The sequence below is a fragment of the Halichoeres trimaculatus genome, unplaced genomic scaffold (genome assembly GCF_033239565.1).
Source record: "Halichoeres trimaculatus isolate MK-OKI-2021-1 unplaced genomic scaffold, fHalTri1.1 fHalTri1_scaffold_13, whole genome shotgun sequence".
Classification (NCBI taxonomy): Eukaryota; Metazoa; Chordata; class Actinopteri; order Labriformes; family Labridae; genus Halichoeres; species Halichoeres trimaculatus.
The window spans coordinates 16,427,231-16,450,179 of record NW_027437191.1 but is presented as its reverse complement, the minus strand read 5'-3'; the positions used below and the strand labels follow the sequence as shown (position 1 = coordinate 16,450,179).

The 22,949-nt window shown below is 39.4% G+C and overlaps 1 protein-coding gene across 2 annotated transcripts; it reads right to left on the bottom strand.

Annotated features, from left to right (window-relative positions):
- Window positions 1-864: 864 nt before the first annotated feature.
- LOC141801958 (atypical kinase COQ8A, mitochondrial-like) lies at window positions 865-22,796 on the bottom strand. 2 transcript variants are annotated; one of them, XM_074685312.1, is made up of 17 exons: window positions 22,542-22,613; window positions 16,083-16,182; window positions 15,112-15,194; window positions 14,749-15,008; window positions 14,481-14,658; window positions 14,316-14,382; window positions 11,143-11,217; window positions 10,252-10,380; window positions 8,445-8,530; window positions 8,226-8,366; window positions 6,663-6,744; window positions 6,379-6,472; window positions 4,636-4,777; window positions 4,280-4,387; window positions 4,093-4,158; window positions 3,800-3,886; window positions 865-2,717 (listed from the first exon to the last, which is right to left on the bottom strand). In XM_074685312.1, the coding sequence occupies exons 2-17, from the start codon at window positions 16,174-16,176 to the stop codon at window positions 2,421-2,423; spliced, it is 1,989 nt and encodes a 662-aa protein (XP_074541413.1). In that variant the 5' UTR covers window positions 16,177-16,182; window positions 22,542-22,613; the 3' UTR covers window positions 865-2,420. The 2 variants fall into 2 exon arrangements, with proteins under 2 accessions (XP_074541413.1, XP_074541412.1); XM_074685311.1 differs by having other exon boundaries at window positions 866-2,717; window positions 14,481-14,628; window positions 22,542-22,796.
- Between the last annotated feature and the right edge of the window lie 153 nt (window positions 22,797-22,949).

Sequence of the window (22,949 nt, the reverse complement as noted above, 5' to 3'; positions counted from 1 at the left end):
TCCTTTCAGGGAGAATCAGACAGTTATCTGGATTGAGTTGGCAGGAAAAAATGAGGGCATTACTTACTTATCCTTAAATGTGTATTTACAGGCTCAAGTGTGTGTACATCTGAAGTCATTAAGCTCTGTTTGGCTAGCACAACTCATCTCTAGTATGAGCCTACTTTCATCTAATGACCACTGCTGCTTTGTGTAACCATCAGTCACTCTAATTCCTCCCACCTCTGCTAATAGGAGAGTGTCTAATAAAGAATGATGAAGCACCACACAGTAAACAGAGCTAAATGAGTTTCATATAATTGTCTGTTTGGCTCCAAGTCTGGGATGATAACAGGGTTTGAGGTTTGCTATGTGAACTTTTGGTTTGTTTGTACTGAAACAACACCACCACCACCTGCTGGACGCTGATGTGAATTGCAACAGGTGAAGGATGAAACTTTCTTTGTTAATAGTGGAGGAATGTGAATGCTTTTCTAAGCTTGGGACAAAATTTTGAAAGTCAAGTTAGTAACAGCACTAAACAGATTAGTTTGCATGGGTACCAGATTGAGTATGTTTGTATTTTCCAAGGCTCTCTGCCAATTCCTCCATCGCTGTCCAAGACATTGCTAAATAAGGAACAGGAGCACTCGGTCAAGCTCTACCCAAGTTTTCTTTTTTTAAAATATGCATTTTCCACTTCTTATTTCTAGGGCATAATTTATGGAGAAAACTAAGTAACATATACAGTACAGCTATTGCATATCTTTTTTAAAACTGCAAACACTTTTTTTGTTTCTACTGCAGAGCTGAAGAAAAGATTTGACACATTAAAAACCACCCACACAAAACCACAAAGAGCCACATGACAAGTATAGATCAAAAATTTACTCTTTCATACAATACTTTCATCACAACTTTCTGCAGAGAATGCATTTCAGTTACAAAATTTAAACCATATTTTCACCAAGTCTTGATATGAAATACAAAGTTAACATTTCTAGCTAAAATTCTTCCACTGGGGACTACAGGCACCTTGATTTTTTTCTTTTTTTGTCCTTTTTCATATCTTTTCTTTCATTCTGATTTTCACACCAGACACCAGTTTAACTGTATTCACACAGCAGAGCGAGGAGAACTTTCACAGGCACACATCAGCCAGGTGATGAAGGATTTCTCACCTCAAAGAGGCATGGAGAGACGGATGATGTGTGGAACTGAGGCTGGCCGATTTAGTTGGGCATGTGCAATATCAAGGTCAGCTTCTTCCATCGCTGTAGTTCATTAACATTCATGGTAGAGCACTGGCCATGCTGATAAGGGACCTCACCTCCCCTTGGTGTAACATGGATCCAAAGGGTTTCATTTCTGTGTCAAAAAAATCCCACTAACGCTGTATAGAGGAAAATCATGCTCGAGTGTTTTTAAAAAATCTGCATCAGTATTGTATCTGAGGGAATTAAAACAACACAGCCACAATGTTAACATTTCTGTTGGTATTTATGGGCTTAATTCAACTATCTGTAGACAAAGTTATCTGACTGGATGGCCGTAATTAGCAATAACAGAAACATACCACACATGGATTTGATTGTCATAGTAACAGTCATTTGAATAGATTTATAGTTTATAAAAGCAACTTGTCCAAAAGCTATAAACAGCAGGCAAAGTCTGAAAGGTTTACACAGAATAAAGACTGCAAAAACAAGCTAGTCAGACCTTTTCTTGTGCGTGAATGCCAAAATCTGTCTGGTGGAGACTCCTTTCCCCAAACTGTTTAACCTTCGATTGATCACTTTGCAGCATCAAAAACCTGAATCCAAATAGGAAGTGCTACATTAATATTCTGAATTTCCATTTACAGAAAATCATATCAAACTTATCTGACAAACAGCAGGAACAGAAACACGTGTGCGCCACACAGGTTGGTGCTGGTACCATTTTTCTGTGACTGTGAGTTGACACAAAGTGGAGAGCACTGTGGAGGGATGTTATCTGTGACATTTCTGGAAAACTGCAAAACACAGCGCTGTTGGTGCAATTTCGAAAAGCTCAACAAAACACAGCAATACAAAACACAAGAAGCAAACTCAAAAGTCCTGCTGAAAGCACGAGAGAGGGGTAAAATTCCAACTTTTTCACATTCATTTAACACCGTCTCTTGGTGGAACAAGGCTGTTTTCCTACGTTATTCCATCTCAGAGTTTGGCCTTGATGCACTCCAAATAACATGATGCTGCTTCCATTCCTACAAGAAATTACGATTTCCCATTTGTGTGCCTTTCAAGAGCTTGATAAGCATGTGGAATTGTCCACAATGGTTTACCCCATGGCTGATGAAGGATGGGTAACGTAGCCTCGAAGTCTTCACACTGCTGACTCGTACTTAGCTGTTGGCCCCAGGTTCTGTCGATTGAACTACCTGACAGACAGTGACAGACTCAGGCTGACTTAGAAGGGGGTGTGCGGCCTTCCCAGTACTTCTCATAGGCCCTCTGGAACATGTCCTTACACTGCAGCTTTGCATTGAGCCTGGAGCAGATGAGGAACGAGCCCCCCATCTTACGGTGCAGAGAGTACGTCTCCTCAGGAGGTGGGGTGAGCCGATGTTTGAGCATCACAGGGATCAGGTTGTGGATTCTCTCAGTGGTGGACTGAGAACCAAACTCAAAGGTGTCTGTGGAAGCAAAGGCCTCACCAAGGATCATAACTGCATCCACATGGGCATTTATCATCGTCTGGAAGCAGAAGAAAAACACACAAAGAGCATTAAGTCTCATAAGATAAAAGAACACTAGGTTGCAGTTTTGAAAGACAGAGAGGCGTGGGCTGTGTCCCAATTCAGGGTCTGCGGCCTGTGAAGGCCACAGCCTTCAGGGACCCAGCCTTTGTAGGCTGTGCAGAGCACAAGGGCCAAACTGAATTCTGGTTGACAGAGCATTTCCTGTTTGTCACTCTCAACGTCACGCAGCACCGTCCTCACCTGTCAGGCTTACATTACTTTTCAAACACATAAAACAAAACCTTACATTTAAAGCGGTCTGTTTTTTACAATTAATTTTGAAGTATTTTATTATATATATATTTTTTTTTTGATGGAGTAAAGAACCACAATGTACGTGTAAGAGTTAAGCAACAACAGCAAAACAAAATCTTCTTCAATGTTTTATAATACAATCACATAGTTGTTGCCAGAATTCCTTCACAACTGGATAAAACAGGAGTCCTTCTGGGGTCTGGCTGTGTCCATCATCTTCGTCACTTGAGCAATGAATCTTGGGATATGTGACGCTAAGAAGGATTTATTGAATCAGTCCTTTGCGGGACCCGAAAAAAAGGCCTGATTCGTTGGCCGCATTTTGGAGGAGCCTCTGAAATAGGACAACTTTCGGCGCACCGCTGTGAGGTTATCGGTCTTAAAATTCAGCCTCTGAATTGGAACACAGCCGTGCAGTCATATAAAGAGGTCTTTACCCAGGACCAGTGAAGTGTCTTTCAAGAAGGACTCTTTTAAAACAAACGAACCTTTCAGGTGAATGAACTGAATTGAATCACTTATTAAAAGACTTTTCAACTTCAGGTGCACTCCCCCCTGCGCTGTCTCGTGTCTCTCTCTAGACCATAAGTGTTGCTCAAGCTCCTACATCTCCCTCTCATGCAGAACTAAATGTTTGCCTGTGTTCCAGCTTATTAATCTCTAATTTACAGATGGAGCCAGTACTGAACGATTCGGTGAATGAATCTTTTGAAGGAATCACTTTATCAATGAACTGATTCTACTGATTCAGTAAACTGAAAGAACAGCTTTTCCAATCACTACCTTGGACTCATAGCCAGTCAGGAATTTCATCTCAATAGATTTCTTCAGAACTCCCTCTCTGTTGCCCTCAGCAGCTGAGCGGATGATCTGCAAACACAAACAGGATGTGATGTTACTACCTTTAAAGGTTAAAGCTTCTTTCATCAAAATAAATTTACAAATTCTGAATCGACATAAAGATTACATGAATCCTGTGTGAGTAATGTTTACAGATTTTATAACAAACAGTAAGTCAGATGTAGAATAACATTTATATGACATAAAAATGAAAAGTGGAGGCAGAGTGCTCTCACCTCGATGTAGACATCTGTGAAACTAGTATCAAATTCTCTCGTGGCTCCAAAGTCCAAGAGCGCAACCTACAGAAAAATCCAGTCCTAAAATAAATTCTTGTCCTTTGTACCCAGAAATCTGTCAGTGCAGTATGTTTTATTGATGTTAGTAATGATGAGTAAGTAATCAGCCAGGAGACAGACTCACCCTGTGTGTCTGTGGATCATAGAAGAAGTTTGACCAGTTTGGATCAGTCTGCATGTACCTGAATTCAAACAGCTCTCTGAGGCACAACGTCAGGATGTTCAAACAAATCTGAAACACAAAGAAACATAAATTTCATTAGTATCACATCATTTTTTGTTTTTCAAACTTACTGGTATTATAAAGCATGGACTGGGTGGAAGGGGGACATGTGGAGGCTGAAGCAGTAGGTTTATTGCCCCAAAAAGCATGAATGAGACGGGCACAAGTCCTACAACAATTAATGCTTTCCTTTTCAGAAGACACACACACAACAATCAGTAAAAAGAGCCTTTCTACTTCTGTTTCATCTGCTGTACCTCGTTCTTCAGGTCCTGTGAGAGGTTTTCAGCCTGGTCCAGGGGAAACCCAGCGACCAGCTCCGTTGTCAGGACATGACTGCTGCTCAGCTCGTCTATCACCTCAGGGACGTAGAAGAACGATTGGTCCTGTAGAAGCTCTCTGCGTCAGACAAAGATGAATCACTCATAGGTCAGTTATATAGTTACAGGACAGAATAGAGAATCTAATCTTAGTTTTAAAGGCTGATAGTAGAGGCTTTCACTGCGAACCAAAAATATGATCAATTATGGAAGGAAAGCTGTAAGTTGACATTAAAATCTTGACAAACCCCCAGAAGATCACATTTTAAAAAGATCAGGGAGTTAAGGGTGAGTAACATCTGATTTGACGGATGTTTTAAGATGACTCGTCAACGATTGCCATTTTTTAAAATAGCACTGGTACATAAAATTCTTCAACAAGTCAACAAAAATGCTACAAAACTGTTTTTTACATTATATTGTTAATTTGAAAATGACTCACTTTGACTACCTTTATTGTCATCACATATGAACTGTCCAGTGCAATCAGTTTACCGGTGATGATTTCTGTCGTGTTACTGTATTTTGCCCAGAAGATGGCGCTCAAAGATGCAAGCAGCCACTTCAATGTGATAGGAATGCTGAAGACCAGAAATAGTGCTGCTTTTTAAGACTTTTCTACTTAGTGAACTCATAATCATGCTTTTAGAAAAGTGGCAGAACGCTGTAAAGTAAATCGGCTGCAGTGTTGGTTTGATTGGAAAGACTTTCAAAAATTTAAGAAAAGTGACTAGGTCTGAATGATTTAACTTCTACATTATTCACTGAACACAAGCAACAAACCGTTAGTTGATCATACTGTGGTAAAACCATAGTATGACCAACACAACAAAGGATACTGTCAACATATAAACAATTCTTTCCCGTAGACCAGGCCTACATGTTATGATGAAATGAGATGAATTGAATCATGAATTGATAGGAATAACATATCCTGATTTAACTATTACAATCACAGTATAATACTGACTGATTGATTTAACTCCAAGCCTTGGAGATGTGTAATGTAATTACCATTACCAATCAAAATAAATATGAATTATATCTTCTATGAATCTCACACTAAATAGGGTGCAGTGATGTAATTTAGACCAAATCTCTGGCTCAACCACTGAAATATGTCAACATGTGGAGAGCACTTTTTTTATAAAATGGAAAAGAAACACACTCTGGACAAAAGTATTAACATTAATTATAAAAAAATCTTACTGATCTCTCATCAGTAACGAAACACAAACTAAAGTAAATGCACTTCAAACTTTTATTTTGATTTTTTCAGTTGCAGCCTTTGTGATTTGAAAATTGCATTTGATTATATAACGATGTCAGTTTAAATTTTATTAATTGTTCAGGAGACGGATGCTAGAAATGACCAGACATCTGTTTCTAATACATGACAAGTTTTTACACGAGGAGCGTGCCACATTCCCGCCATTAATTCCATCCACTACACATAATAAATCGCAGTGTCAAAATAACAGTTCAATCCTTCAATCCTTTACTGAGCCATTTTTTTTCCAATTATACTATTACAGCAAAAATTCAGATCCTTTTTTTCACAGCAGAAGCCATTTGTAAACATGCATTATTTAATGCACTGAACAAGAACAGAGAGCTTTCTTTTTTCAGGAACAGACTTTGTAGACTGTTTTAATGAACACTTTCAGATTTATAACCCACCTGAATCTTCTTGCACATTTAGCTTCTCTGACATAATCACACTCCAGTGCCAGTTCCTTTCTCATCACATCTATCAGGTGCTCAGGAAACAGACCTGGGGGGAAAAAAACAAAGACATCAACAATCAGGGAGAGGATGGCAGACACCCTAACATGTGACAATGAGTTTTAGTTAAAGAGCGTGTTACACAGGAAACAAGAAGGAAAAATGAGACCAAATCAGATGAGGAGGTGGTTGTATTTATGTTTATGATGTAACAAAGTGTAATAAGTGAATATGTGTACCTTCAGGCAGGGCGTTGCTCATGTTCAGCACTGTCATTAAGTTGTTGACATCACTGTTGATACTCTGAGCTACACCGGGGTACTGAAGACAGACAGAAAAAGACAATTAATAAAAGCTATTCAATTTATTAGTTAAAGTCTTGACATATAATGAGAGAAAACATGGCGCAATGTTCGAGGTGTTTTTACTGATAATCATACTTCAGGGTATATGCTGAAATCCTGAGGTTAAATTTAATACCTTTTTAAGACTTTTTAAAAAACCTTTCAAAAAGTCTTAAGACCTTATTGCGACTTTAAGCTGCTGTTAGCAACCGATCTTTGATGATTGTAGTTTTCATTTTAAAATAAATTGTGTAAGCTGAGAAGGAATAAAGCTTGAAAGTATAAATGAAACTAAAGGCAGGTTAATTGACATTCCCATTACCACAACAAGTAACAGTTATTTAAGGCCAACTTGCATAAAATACATACGATCGGCTACTAAACTACTGTACAAACTGAGTTTGATATCACTTTAGCCTACGGATATGTTGGGCTGCTAGCGCTACGTATAGCCCGCGCCTCACAAAATTACAACTTTGCTTGTTGTCACATTTCAAACAACAACGCCATGTAACTGTATAGATAAATATCTTATCTCATCGTGTTGTATCCAGTAAAAAGGGGATTTTAACAAAGAAAATTTTTTCTAAAACAACTGAGATCAGGAGAAGCTGGGGGAAGCCTTCCCTAAATCATAAGAATCCAAAACCCCAGGTCATCAAAGTGCGAGAAATTTTCTCAGGAGGCTTGAGAAACTCTTATGATCTAGAGAGAAATATTTTGAGATGCTAAAGCTTTTTCTAGATCCTCACGCTGGTCTGTGATGAGTGTGACGAGCAGAATGATCGTCCAATCACCAGGTGTGGTTACTTTTGAAGGTTCAGACCCTGAAAACATTTTCCAACCAGACGGACTATTTCTGTGGCCGATATGGAATTGTCTGTCTGGCATGTCAGATTAGTTTGTAACAGTCGCAAGGAGGAAAATAAATATTCATGGATACTTTTGGAGTCAAAGCTTGAATACCAATAAAATGTAATACCTCATAACATCATGATTAAGACTTTTTAATACTTTTTAAGGGCCTTAATTTTCCCACAATTGATTTATCAACTTTTAATACTTTTTAAGACCCGGCGGATACCCTCTACTTAGAGGTCACTGCAATGAATATGAGTCTTGTGAAGTTTTAACAATATTGATTTCAATTTTTTTGCTTTTTCATGAACAACCAAAAAGATTAACAAAATTCTGGGAGAAGGAAGTGTAAGGTGACATGCTGCAAATGGATGAGAGTCAGACCGGTGGCCCTTTTATGTGTGGAGTAAACCAGGGCTCTTCGTCTTTCTTTCTCTTTTATAAAGGCTGTAAACAGTCCATAGAGATCAGATTCATGCCTTATTTTTCTTGAAAAGCTGTAAATAGCAGCGATAAAAACATGTGGGACACGCTATAGTGGCAGTGTTTAACTTGATAACATGAGAATGTACTGTGTACACACACGTGTTCACACTGTACCTGTATTTTCATGGCCACCTCCCTGCCATCCTTCATCCTAGCCAAGTGGACTTGGCCGATGGACGCTGCTGCAAATGGGCGCTCCTCAAACGACTCCAGCTTGTCTCTCCAGTTTGGACCCAGATCGCTGTTCAGTGCTTTCTACAGACAGATAGAAATAGTTGGCAGAAATACAAAATACAAAGAGAAAAAAATAAAGCAGAGGAAAAAGACTCTTACTGTCATTTGTTTGATTGGCATGAAGTCAGCACTCTGTCTCACACGATCAAAAATCTTGGCAAGTTGAGGGTTGATGAATGCATCATCTGCAACACACAAAACAGCAGGGATTGACCAGTCTGAATATCACAAAAATCAGTCAACAGAGGAGAGAAATCACCAAAAAATCTGGTGTACCAAAGGATTATCACACAGCTATCGTTACCTCTGCCAAGGAGGTTGTGTTTCTGGGAGTTTGTCTGTGAACAACATAACTCAAAAAGTAACAAACGGAAATTTTCAGGAAATGTTCAAAATGAGATAAGGAGGAATTTATTAAATTTAGGAGGTGATCCGGATCACCATCTGGATTCAGGATTTTTTTTTTAAGAATTCTTCATCATTGTGAGATAGGGCCGTTTTCACCATATGTGTATATAACTCCACGAAAAATGGTCGGATTGCTTTTGCAAAACAAGACAAGGTCACCATAATTTCTGACAGATATAAAAGTATGATTCAGATCCTGCCAATATTCTAGATACTAACATCTGGAATATGAAATATGTACTGGGTCATCATAATCTTCAACACTGTCAGGTAACAAATCATCGTACAAACCTGCAACTAACACCAAATTGTAGCAGACAGTCTGCTGAAAGGAAGTATAACATTAAAGTAGGACTAAAGTGTTGAGTGACAATCACAATTTGCTTGGCAGAGGTCTGCGCTCTCTGACTGCTTTTCTAGTTTGATTATAAGAAAATGAAAGTGGACAGCATGACCTTCAGAGTGATATTTGTTTTATAAAACAGTTGTACAAGCTGCATGTGATGTAACTGAATAACCTTTACGACACTCAAGGCGAGGAAAGATCGATGTAGAAGTCCTGTGCTGTTATACTCAGTATCAGAATTCACAGAGTGCCTCTTGTCCAATCAGATTCCTCGGTTTGAATAACTGTTATGTAGTAACAACATCAGACTTTAAAGCTCCTTTGGATTGGTGCTAAAGGGAACAATGGTTGGAAGCACAATCATCCGGTCATATATACATTCATGCCCTGACAGCTAAATGTCAGCTGTTGGCAGAGAACAGAGTGGTGATAATCATCCTCCAGATAAAATGTCCTCTGCTCGTGTTTCGATGGCCTCAGCCACCTTTCATTCTGTAAGACCATAAATCTCCCTCTCTACGGAAAGTATTTATACATGTGTGTGAGTGTGAGTCCAGCTATAGAAAACTATTGTGACCTTTAACTCATTTACGGCCAAACTTGTCACCGCGATGGAGATAGTAGTAACTCTGTGCCAGTTCTACAAATAACCTCACACATGAACATAAGGTCAGCCTGCTGAGCTGAAACCTGTTTAGCAAACAACAGGCAGCCAAACGTCCTTTCTTCTTCTCCTGCTGCTGCTTTTTATGTAACTTGATCCTTTACAGCAGACCAAAACTTAAACTCTTGACATGTAGTGAAAGAAAAACTAATTTCTGTGCCAGTTTTTGCAGTGTACGGTCCATAATCATGGGTTTATTACTTTAACAGATTCACCTTATAGAAGTAGAGAAATTAATTTCTACGGGAAAACGTGGCATCTGCAACTTGTGGAAATACTTTATTTGAGTTTCTTTGTGACAGTATTGTTGCAACATAAAACCAGGCAGTGTAAGACGTGTTGACAGGATGGTGACTTCCTCTGTCTTCTCCCTTTTGTTCTGTCTCATTTCCATGCTGCTCCCTTCCTCTTTTTCATCCCCACCTCCTCTCCCTCTCCAGGTCTCCAAACTCTTTTCTCTCTCTGTATATTTCTGAGGTATCACCCACCTTGAATACTGAGCATCTGTCCCAGTTTTAATGCAGCTCCCCTGACTTTGCACAGAGTTCTGACGATGCGTTCAGCGTTGGCTTCAGACAGGAAGGGGCTGGAGTCCAGGACACCTTTCTTACTGTCACCTGCAGGAACACAAAACACACATGATTAAGATTTTATGAAAAAATGGCATATTGTCCCCTTTTGCAGCATGGTTTCAAAGTGAAATCAGAGTTTAGAGCCTCGAATATGATATATATGTGCACTCTACAGTTGCACTGATCAAAAGTTTCATCTGTGATCCAATCACATATGTTTGTGTCTATACATCAGCAGACGTGTCTGTGCATATATATGTGTCAGTAGGTCATCAGGTAGTGTGTTTCAGTGTGACCGAAGCAGCCGACAGAAGCTTTAAAAGAGATTTACTCCACCCACACACACACACACTTACGAGTGTGTTGGGAGTGTCGCTGCTGGGATTAAGCCACACACATAAACAGCCACAAACAGATGCACAAATGCCGCAGATTGAAGGCCTTACGCTGTCTCAGATTAGCTCTGTTTAGAGATAAGCTGGCTCGCTGCGCGGTGCAGGATTGTCTGTCTGCAGGAAGGGGAGGTGGCTTAATTGCCCTCTGTTGTCAAACAAATAGTGTGTAGCATGTAAAAACACGCATGAAGGATGGGCGCTGACAGATGATGTCAGCTTTTCAACAGGAACACACAGTTTGGAAATCACTGAATGGTCCTGATATGAGCCAGAGGTAAACAAATACAGACAGACCTGTCCTCACAGGCACAAGCGCTTAAACACGGCCATGACAACTTCTTTAAAGAGCCTGTATGTCCTGTATATGTTCTTCATACACTAAAAGCAATTTAGTGTTGTTAGTCCACGATACCTTCCACACCATTGAGTCTAATGCTCTTTTTGGCAACTTCAGCAAGAGCTCCGATGCTCAGACCGACAGCTAGACCTGGTGGAAACAAACAGAAACAGAAGAAACAATCAGAAATTCTGACTTATAATACAAAGTAGAAAATCAGAACCGAACAAAGTACATTGACTGAGTGAAAACAAAACCCAAGACATAAACAGGCAGAGCAAAATTTGAGTTGAATTGTAAGGTTATTTGTAAGAACTGAAAGGAGAACAGAGTGCGGCACTGGGGGGTCGAACGTGTCAATCAGCGGCCTCAAAGGCATCTACACCACAAAGCTGTGAGCACATTTCACCTGTGTTTGACAGGTCTATAAATACACAGAGCTGGCATCTCTGAAGATTGATAACTCTGTCAAAAAATAATTTTTCAACATATAAATAACATTTTTGGGGAAACAATGAATACAAAAAATGAATCTCCCTAACTCGGAGACTATTTTTGACACGGATCCTCCAAGCCTTGTCTCTACCTTACATAACTCAGCATTACATAACCACCTAGTCAGCAGCCTCTGAAGCGACAAATCTGAGACCCGCTGTGAGAGCACAAATCAGGACAGAGTCTGCTTTCAGTCCATGCAGGGTGACCATTTCAGAGTTTCATTATCAACCGAGAATATGTCATCGTCTCTTTTGTTGGGAGAGAGGCTGGATCAGAGCGAACGTCCATGTGCAAAACAAATCCTGAGAAATGTGTTGAGCTGCGAGCACATGTTGCCTGGTGTAACCTGAGGCTCCGTTATCTCATCTTTCCCTCCTCAAGTACTGTGTCATCTTCCTGTTTTCCTCCCTGCAGCTTCATGAGGCTCACTGGAACATACATCTAAGAAACAAGATGAGCCAGCATCATGCCACACTATCTCTGTGCAATCCCAACGTGTGCAACCCCGAGCCAAACAGGGATCAGTGTTTCCCTCAGTGTTTGAGTGACACATTTTTTTCCAGCACAAGCACACGTGTCTGCCAATCATCTTAGATAGCAACTTGTTTGTAGACTGCTGTCCCTTAATCTGCTCTCTGGACAGGAAAAACACAGGAGTACCGTCCTTCTCCAAAGTAGTAAGGGTAGTTGCAGGGCGTAACTTCATCACTTATTTTAGTAACCAGTAAAAACAATGTACCCAGAAAGAATGAAAACAAAGAAATAACTTCCTCTTACTTTGTAGTGTACAAGCAGCAGAGTAAAGGACAGGTTAAGGCCACATTCTCCCAACCCTCCCGTCCAAAACACCTCCTAAATGTCACAGCTGCCGACATGCTGCATTCACTCTGCTCTGCTTTGTCTTGTATCTCACTTCTCCTCTCAAGTCTCATTTGTTTTTCAGCTAAAACTCTGCTGCATATCTGTGTGCTGATGGTGCATTAAAAACTTATCAGAGACTCTGATCTGGGCTGATATCTGTGCACAGTTTGCTGCCACTCTGCACTTTTAGCTTTTTCAGCCAACTTTCTACCACCTGTTCACTTATCCATCATCAGACTGAAGAGGAACGACAAGCTGCTGATTTACAAGTGGTTATCTGTCATGTTGATTTATGTCTGAGGCTGAGTGTGAACTTATTTTGGGGGAAACTTTTTTGCCCTATTGGTGTAAAACATTCTGTCTGAATACTAAATTATATAAAGATCTATGTTTATGTTGCAATCATTAGCTTACAATAACATAACATTCAATATAAATTCAAACACATTCTTTGTTTATGATGTGAATATAACTGATCTTTGAGGGTTTTTACAAGGGATAGACCGATTAATGGCCGGGCCGATTATCGGGGCCGATATTTGACTGTTTGGGGGCTTTTTTTAATCCGACGGTCGATATGAAACCCATTCAAAACTGTGTTGTTTCAGCTCTGATGCTTCTCTGCATAGAATTTCTCCCTGTCTACACTATGGAAGCCCTAGATGGTCATTTAAAATCAGTCATATAAAACCAAACATAAAACTAATTCAATTGCATTAAATGCCTGTAAAAGGCAGCACAAACTCAGTTTTGTCCAGTTTTATTGCAGTTACATAAAAAAAATGGAAAACTTAATTTACTGTAGAAAACTTTAGCCATTTATTTTTTTACGTTTTCATTTAACTTTATGAAACATGCTGCTGAGCCTGGGAGCTGTTTAATAAACATATACTTGAAGGCATTTGACAATTAAGTGTTGGAGTTTGTATTGTTCAAAACTTTTTACACCAATATTTTCACTTTGACTGCAACTATCGGTTATCGGCCTCCTTGCCTACTAATAATCAGTATCGGTATCAGCCCCAAAAAATCAATTTCGGTCTATCTCTAGTTTTTCTATGTATATTACTCAAGATGATGGGGTTTTAATGGCGCAAGCTGCCCTCCTATGTGTTGTATTGATACCAACAAAGAGCAAAACTTGCCAAAACTATTTTTTTCTGATTAAGTTTAAATTTAAAAGACATTTTAGAAGTCATAAATTCATGAATCAAATAAATATTACATTTAACATTCAAATTGTATCTATTTGAAATTGTTTCTTTTGCCTCAAATTATACTCAATGGTCTTTTGTTAAGCTGGATTTGAATTAGCTTTTTATTTGTATGTGTAAGAGCTGACGTGCTTTGAGAAAAGACATCATGATAAAGCACAACATCAGCTCAGTGGCTTCTATAAATCCTTTTAATTATTATTATAATGGCCTGAATCTACTCAGCCAAATCAGTATAAGGTTAAGTTGAAGTTTTTTGCTTGTGAGTTTCCGTTCATCTTATTTTCTGTCTATTAGCCTGTCTTTGTGTCTCTTAATGCTGAACATACATTCAGAGGTCTTCTGTGCTGTTGTGCTGGTGTTACAAAGACCATGACAAGGTTATGCACTGAAATACCAATACCAGCTATGCTGTACCCAGCAACCCCAGCTTTTTGAGGAGATGGTTTGTTAGGCTTAGGATTACAAGGTTAGGATTAGTTTACAGAGCTCTGGCAGCCCAATTCTGTCTCATTTTAGCAGCTTTCTGACATTTAATGGCAAACACAACAAGCCACATAATGTTTGATTGAGTATGATATTATTGATGTTCAGAATGAATTCACAATGAATTAAAGTAGAGAAGTAAAATCAGCCCAAACTCAGACAGATCAACAAAGGATTAGTTTATTGTACCTCCAAAGTTGGCAAGTCTGCCGAGCCGAGTCACCGGCACTTTCCTCTCTCTGGCTCTCTCACTCAGCTGAAGAAGAAAAATTGTGCATGAAAAGGTAAATACTCACATCTCCTTTAAAACATGTTTTAATTCTCAAAGTATAACAGCTGAGGAACAGGTGTTACCATCTGTTTGTGTGGTTTGCCATCAGTTCTCTTGGTCTGTCGTGTTTTCTCGATGTCTTCAGCTGTCAGCCCCCCAACCGTTGACGGGTCCTGATGGTAACTCCTGATCTGACTGATCTGATGCTGACTGTACAGCTGTCCCCAGTTCCTGGTGAGATGATGATGCCCAATGAGATGTCTGCCACAGTCAGAGTAAAAGCACTTATCTTAATGTATCATAAAACATCAGTAGGTTAGGCTAAAAGTTCAGTAAGATAATTTATCAGACCTGGCTTCGTGGTGGTAAGATCTGATGGGGCCACTGAACTGTTTGCTGGGATCTTTGTATCCTTCAAACAACGACCCTTTCCCACTTGCTCCTGATCCTGCTGTGCCAGGATTGGCTCCTGGGTCGGCACCACTTCCTGTTGGATCTGCTGTGAAGTCTGCACCTTCCTCTCTGAACTCTGAAGCAGTAAATTCACTCTCATCCTGAGGAAAGTCAAACTCAGACTCTGTTGAAGACGCCTGCTGCTGGCCTGACAGTTCCTACAGACACAAACATGACCAGTTTATCACAAGTTAAAATGTACACATCCTTTGGCATTAATTTCAGTAAAAGGTCTGAGATTTGAATTTCATACACACATACCTGCATTTTTATCATGGCGGCAGAGAGGCCTTGCTCTGCAGCTGATTGGACACTCTGGACTGCAGCACCAACGCCTGGGACTCCTGAGTTACCGACAAAAAAACAACTGTTCAAAGCTTTTCTGTTCACTTCACACAACATAATCTTATTTTTGCAATTAATTAGTTCTTAGTCACTGGAATATATTAAAGTTTAATTTGAAATAAATCAAATATGTTTATAAAGAAAAGAAATCAGTACATTTATTTGGTCTGTGTCCAAAACTCATGACTTATGCACTTCCTTTTTGAAAATCCGAATCAACTAAATGACTTGTGAATTTTATTTAGAGGCTTTATGTTCCAGAAAGTATATTCAAAGCAAATGTAATATTGTGTTTAGTTCTTGATTTTAAGTCTTACACATTAAAATGTATAACTAGGAAGTTTCGCAAGCTGAGAGGTTGTGCTAGCCACCTGTTAGCATGGTGAACTGAAGGTAGCAGGTTAGCTAGCATAGGTTGTGATACAATTAAATGACCTCTTATGAACATAAATTTAGGTGAAAGCATCTTCATTGTACATAAGACTGCAATGAAACTAAATCATTCTTGTGAACTCTTTATCTTGCTAGCATGTTTGCTATATTTTCAAAAAGTGAGTTTGTTGACCCATAATTCACTCAAATAAATTAATAAACCATTTGTGAGGTTTTTTTTCTTTAACAGACTACAATCCAGTAAATAAGTGAATTTTTGTCTGCTTTTTTCAAGGTAAGGACTACAGCTAATCACAAGCTAGCATATCATTTAAGCTCCTGCAATAGCTAGCTAAATGTTCCAATGTACAACACTGATCGCAAACAAGCTAGTCCCTGGAGTCAGTAAGAGAAATCCTGAAAGTTAAACTAAATTAAATGACACTATTTAAAACAGAAAACCAACAGGGTGCACTCTTTTGTATTAGAGATTTATCCAGGTGTGCTGAGTGTACCTGTCCCACTTCGTAGGGTGCTGCTCTGAGTTTCTACAATGGCCTGGCTCAACTTGGCCAAGCCTCGCATCAGTAACTTCATGTCGCCCGCCATGATTGCCTACAGACACAAGAGAAAGTTTAAAAAGGCATGAAAGACAGGTGGGTCAGTAACACCTTTGGTTATGTAACATCTGCTTCCATATTTAGATCTTCCACAGTGAGGGGGGGATGTGCTGTTCATAAAGCAAGATGTCAAATGTCTGAAAGTGTGATGTGAAGTTGGCAGTACACGAGCACAAAGTCATTAGGACGGACTCAAACTTAAAGACACTTAGTGACTGTCGTAAACATATTCTCCTGCTGAGGAACACACACTCACAAACTCACACAGCTGAGGATGACATGAATATTTTGTCTAAAAATACTTGTGACCTGCTATCCCTGAATTAGCACAGTGCACACACACACACAAAGAAAGGGAGAATGTTGTGAATGCGTGTGCTGGGAAGATAAGTGCATGCGATACGGAACTGGATCTAAAAAAGTGGCGGGTGTTGGGGTGGAGACTGTGTTTGCACATTTGCCAATGTGAGTGCACGTGGCTGGTTTATATGTAAGGTTTAAATGCACTCTTTACTTTTCACAATTACGTTACCTGAGATAAAACCCAATCAGTCCATGAATCTACAGCCTTTCCACTGTCTCCACAAGAATGGTTTCATTATCTCTTCTTAACAAACAGTTATGACAGACTGATAGCAAATGGCTCGTTAAGACACACTGAGAGTTTACAATGCCCTAAAATAAAACTTAAAGTTCATCCAAGGCTCACTTCTGTCATTTCCCTGTTTCTTATCTAAGCAACAAAGCACCTACTGCATTCCTCTAAGTCACAAGCTGCAGCCTCATGAAGTGTGTTTGTTTCTGTGCTATGATACAGGTGCTCTGTGGGTGTGACGGCGTGCTTCGACACAGCTAGGCTGGGATTTGGGCCAATGGAAAAAGCCGTTCTTGAAAGAGTGGGAGCACAATGTGAGGGTGTGTGTTTTGCTGCTGCGCGCGCACACACACACACACACACACACACACACACACACACACACACACACACACACACACACACACACAGAGTAAGTCAGTAAGTGGGTCATTGGTCCTCCTTTAGGGCTGCTCTGTGTATTTTGCCGACTGGGGGCTGAAGACAGGGGTTGGTGTGTTTGGTGACACAAAAGATTAACAGCGAGACTACAGCTTCAAAAGGATAGACGTGAAGTTCTCAAGTAACATTTGAAGCAGGGATTTAGAGATTTCTTCTCACCTAAGAAGATACAAGGAGCACAGCTCTAGTTGGTAAAAAAAAGTCTCATTTTCTTAAAACTGTCTTACTTTAGATCAGGTGAATAACTTGGGTCAAGAATACTGTTAATAAACATTCAGAAAAGAAAAGTGAAGAAACTGTGCTGCATTATGGTAAAATATGGACTGACTCAGCACATGACTAAGCACACACACATAATGAGCCCACACTGGGTTATCCAAGGTCACAACATTTTTTATCTTGTGTGACAAATGTTTCTGTCCTTCATGCATTTAAAACAAAAAAACTGAAAACCACCTCCATGTCATCTTGCAGATGAGTACATTTATAAAATGTTTAGTTGAAACCATAATGTTTTAATTTATTTGTTTATTTTTAAACCTTTATTTAAAGGTCAGCAGCACGCGTCATAATAGATAAGTAAATACAATGCGGTCGTTATATCAGATGTTAACAATGTTAAAACCATTGATCCAGCACAGGTTATTATTGCACACTGTCTGTTCAAGGCGGCAGGAAGCCTACATAAATAATAGACTGTAAAAAAAATGGATGTCATCTTGATAGGCTCAAAGTTGAGGTCGCCACAAAAACTGCTCCCCCTGGTGGCTGGCTGCAGTACAGGTTTAAAAAATCCGGCTTTCCAGTCATTCCAGATGGGCTGTGGTCAAACTTTAAAAAATCAAAACACCTCTGTAATGTTTCTCACGTCTGTTTGTTGTGGTGATTTGAAGATATCATTTGGTTGTCTTTTATTCAAGTCTTCTTTTTTCTGAAAAGTTTCGTTTTCATTAGTTATACGAGGGTGAAAACAAGGTTTTACGTAACATTTAACGGTGATTGACAGCTGCCATTCTCGTGTACTTTTTTCAGGGATGGTGAAATATGTCGGGAGGTTGAGTCAAGAAGTGATAAGACTCTCGAAAGAAAAAAAAATATTATTTTAGTCACCCAGCTCCACTCAGATTCTCCCAGAATCCCTCATCGTCTCTACTGCGCAGACTCTGACTGCAAACTGCTACAATGGCTGCGCCTGTGACGGGGGTATTTTGGCTTCAAAACCGTACAATGATAAATGGTGGGGCCACACTGTCCACTCTATATACAGTCTATGACATAAATATCACAGAGGCGTGATGTTGAGGCAAAGTTGTTTGTAACAGAAGCTGACAGCACCACTTTGAAATGTCAGAGTTAACAAGAAAGAACAGCGCTGTATAAGTGTGTCCGTTTACACAGTGGTCCACAACACTGTAATACCGAAGCAGCAAACTCCAGAAGCTATGTGAGAATGCAAAAACCTGCAGTTCCACAAGTGTCCACTTGGGGGTGGCTTGAGAAGCTATGGATCACAATACAGCCCATAATGAAATGCAGAAAAGAGGATCTCAATCCACTGAGAGCATAAAGGTGAACTTTAAAGATGAATCCCCTAGAAGTCAGAACATTTCCCACAGGTTTCATTAGCTCTAACTTATTTTGGTCACCAGCATAGTCACCCCATGCTGACTATTAAAAATAATGCATGCAAGTCTGGTCTAGTGACTTTACCTTTAAAACCAGATGCTAATCCATGTTTTATAAAATCTATTTTATGGGTTCTTCATCATATCTACACAAAGGATCTCTGGAAATACAGAGCAGTCTTCCATCTCCACCATCACTGCCAAACACAATGATAGGGACTGGGTCAATTAAGGGTTGGTACCAAAAAATGTGCTTTAAACTTGTTAAAATATCATGTTAGATACTTGTTTTAAATGTGTAGTAAGTATTAAATAATTCACCTTCCTAAAAGTTATGCAAGTGTACTGATAAACTAATTTATTTGCAGTTAAATATAATCTCAAAGTATATTTTAAATAATTCATTTCTAAACTTGATAAAATGTTGGTTTTCTTTGTTGTTGTTGTTGTACTGAGCAGGTCAGTTTGTTACAGGCATCAATGCTTTCTCTCTCTTTCTCTGACCACATCTTTCCCCCAATTACAGACGTCCTGTACCAAATATGCTACTGCTGACCTGCTGACAAACCCTCTTGTGTTTTTGTCTTCCAAAGCTGTGAATGGAACTGAGTTCTTCATTCAATAAAACTTTAAAAAAATCAGATGGACCACATAACCCGTATAGCAATTGTGCAACTATTCAATCCTCCTGTTGCTGTCTTGATGTTGTGCGCTTGGGCTATTTCCCATAAGTCACTGTACTGCACATATTATGTCACCCACAAAAAAAAGATGTTTATAAAAATCCCAAGAAAGCAAGTTCATGCATAATAAAAAGCTTGTTTTGAAAAATAAAGATGATAAAAATAATACAACTGTGCCATTTTTCCTTGGTAGTCATGATTTTAAAAACAACATGGCACTGAAGCTGATCTTACAATGACATCAGCTTTTAAAAAGTACTGGGAATGTTTCAGACTCCAGTCCACAACATGTAGATACCAGTTAACAGCAACATATTTCTCCTTTGACAATGAGGGACTTACATACTTTTTATAAAGCTACAACTAATGTTATTCTATCAAAAACTGAACTATATAAAGCAAAATCACTACCTTAGAACATCTGACTGCTCTGCCTCTCGTCCCAACAGTCAAATCTGACCATGGAGTAGCAGTGTTCAGTATTTATGCATCATATATCTTGAACAAGCTCCAAGAAAAACATAATGTTGGCTCCAAGTCTCAGTTCTGTTACATTATTTGCTTTTTTGCAGCAGCTAAATTTAATCATATCAAAACTGGACTGGGACTGCACATTCCTCTCTTGCAAAGCACTGTATCTTGGACTTTACATGTTGTCTTTTTCTTAAGCCATGCGTTACTTTTTCATCCTAGTTCCCAAATGTTGCGTGTGAAGAACTTTAAGTACGGCTAAATATGCCTTATTATATCAATGACCTTTTATTGCCATTTATTTTCTAAACAATTATCCTGGTGCTGAGTCAGCACAGCAGAGTAGCAAGATCACGCATGATCCTCTAGTCAGCTGGATATCATGTTGGTACAGAAGCAAAGATGTCTACTCCATGAAGACGCCCAAAGGATGCAGGAAGTTAGACTTCATCAATCCTTAATCTGCATGTCTTCACTTCTACAGCACACTTCAAAATGAAAACACTGTTTGACCCCTATGGCTGTAAATTTCACCTCCAGATTCTGACACAGCTGATCTTAGTGTTTGTTGCAAAACAATCTATTGAGCAACTCTCATGTGCCGGTGTGGGCGTGTTACGTAAGTAGGTGTGTTCCAACTGTTTCCTTTTTAATAAATCAAACATCAGAAATAGAGGAGAATGTTTTGCGTGAATCTTAACCTGAAGAAAATGCAGCAAAAGGAAAGCTCCCAGGTGTCAGGGGATAACTAACAGTTATTTTTAAAAGCACACTGACAGTGAATTGGTCACAATACACTGAACCTCAGTTGTCTGAACTCTTCGGCTGTTCGTCTGTGAGCCAGTGACTCACTGATATTAAAATAGCCAGGCACTGCAAGAATGAGTGCACATCTATAACTGAATACCATTTGGTTCACTTCATGGCCAAATGAAAGCCCCCTGTCACCGCCTTTATTCACTGATCCCGAGGAGAAAAGTAGGATATGACTTTCCCATTTCCATGAAGCGGTGATTCAACAGCGACCAGAAGAGCAGCATCACTCACTAACACTAACAAGGGAAACGTGCAAGAAACCATGTCACAAAACAGAAAAAGTCTGTATTTCTAAATCAAAACTGCTGCAAATGAAAAAGAAACTGATGTGTGAACTAAGAGGAGCAGTGCATCGTCCAGATAGAGGAAGCAGCAGAATTAAGCATTTGTCTTTTGAGCGCTAGATTAATTATCTAATGAACAGGAAAACTATCTGCTGAGCTAAAAAATTGTTTAATATTTCAATTTAATACAGAAAGTGTGAAGCAGATGGCTTCATGAGTAGGTTTGGTTCTAGCACCTGTTTGCGCACAATAAGGCAGAGGAACAAACTTAACAGGTTGTTTAAAAAATATTGCACTTCATTGCCTCACTTTTATTCCCCATTCAATTTTAATTGCTATTAGGAAAACAAACTTCTCAATCAACTCCAACACTTTATCTTGTGGAACTTGTGGGTGGTTTTTTTTTCCAAGGGAAATGTCGGAAAACACTGTGTCTGTGTTGTTTACAACTGAATGAACTTTTGGCAACTAAGAGGCTACTGCCAATATTTGACTTTCAGAAAAGCAAAAATCTACCTAGAAGCACTTGTGTTTTAAAAAGTGACAACCTACCTATAATTAGGAAGTCTGTACTTTTAGATTCTAAAGAGACACGGCTAATGTTCAGCCTAACACGTTAAAAAACATTTTCTCTTGTTTATCTTTTCAGAAACACAAACCTAACGACGTCAGATTAAGTTTTTAGCTAAAATGTCTTGTGACTTGCTAGATATTATGCACAAATAAAAAAAATCAATAGTCATGTAAGCATAGTAAAGTGTAGATTTTCATGTTTGATTCACGCAATATACGTAGCTGGTCTAGGTCGTTTTTTTTTTTTTAACACATTACCCTTTAATATGAGCAGATACAATTACTCCTACATCGTATACATAGATAAAAACACAACTAACATGATATTAAGTGAAATTTAATATAAATTTTATGACTTGAGTCTGTTCCTATCTATTATTGAATGCGTTTGTATGAACGTCACAATTATCAGGCTAGCCCCAACGCAATACCTCACTTAAACGCAACATGTAAACTGTTAATAATCTCCGTTTAACTTCCTCGTGGGCGTGTTGCCACGAGCCTCAACAATAACAAATGCATGCCACGTCGTGAACTGGTATTTAAAATACATATACATTACAGCTGCTATGAACCACAAAAGAGTGAAAAGCAGTAACAAAACAACAGTGATGCTAGCTTTTTTGGTATTCGTGAACAGTAAATTCCTGCTGCGTCGCTAAAGTTTGCAGAAGTATGAGAGCAGAAATGGACGTCGGGCACGTCAGCACGCGCTGCAGAGGATTTGGCACGTTGAAGCATTTGGAGGTCGAAGCAACACAGAAAACGACTGTAACTGGACTAGGACGCAAAATTATCCCACATATCTGATGGAATACATTATCCACTGCATGCTAACATTTGGGTGTACACTAGCGGACACTCACCAGCTGTAGTGCAGCGTCCCCGCTTGTCTCTGCAACTCTGTCAAACGAGGTCAACGGAGAGGACGAGTCAAACTATTAAATCTTTATTTAAATATGGTGACAAAGCTGTACTCCCCAAGGGAGGGGGTCTAATAGCAGCAGGAGTCGCAAGTTGTTTATTGCTCGCCCTACCGTTCCTCCTCCTGCTGCTGCTGCTCCTGCTGCCAGCGTTTAATCCAGTTTGACTCTCTCCCTCTCCCCACGAGGTCAAACCTTATTTACCAAATACAGCGAGCAGCCAGAGCCGTGCATTGACGCAACCCACTCAAAGCTCTCAGATAATTAGCGCACACAGGTTCTTATTAGCAGACAAACACATGTACACAACAGATTTTTGTACCAACTTTAAAATAGATAGCACAATTTATT

Excerpts from the sequence above, each read along its gene's own strand:
- LOC141801958 (XM_074685312.1), bottom strand. The coding sequence starts at position 16,176 with ATGGCGGGCGACATGAAGTTACTGATGCGAGGCTTGGCCAAGTTGAGC. Across the intron at positions 15,195-16,082 it reads CACCCTACGAAGTGGGACAG|GAGTCCCAGGCGTTGGTGCT; the intron begins GTACACTCAGCA and ends TCGGTAACTCAG. Across the intron at positions 4,388-4,635 it reads CACAGGACCTGAAGAACGAG|ATTTGTTTGAACATCCTGAC; the intron begins GTACAGCAGATG and ends TTTGTGTTTCAG.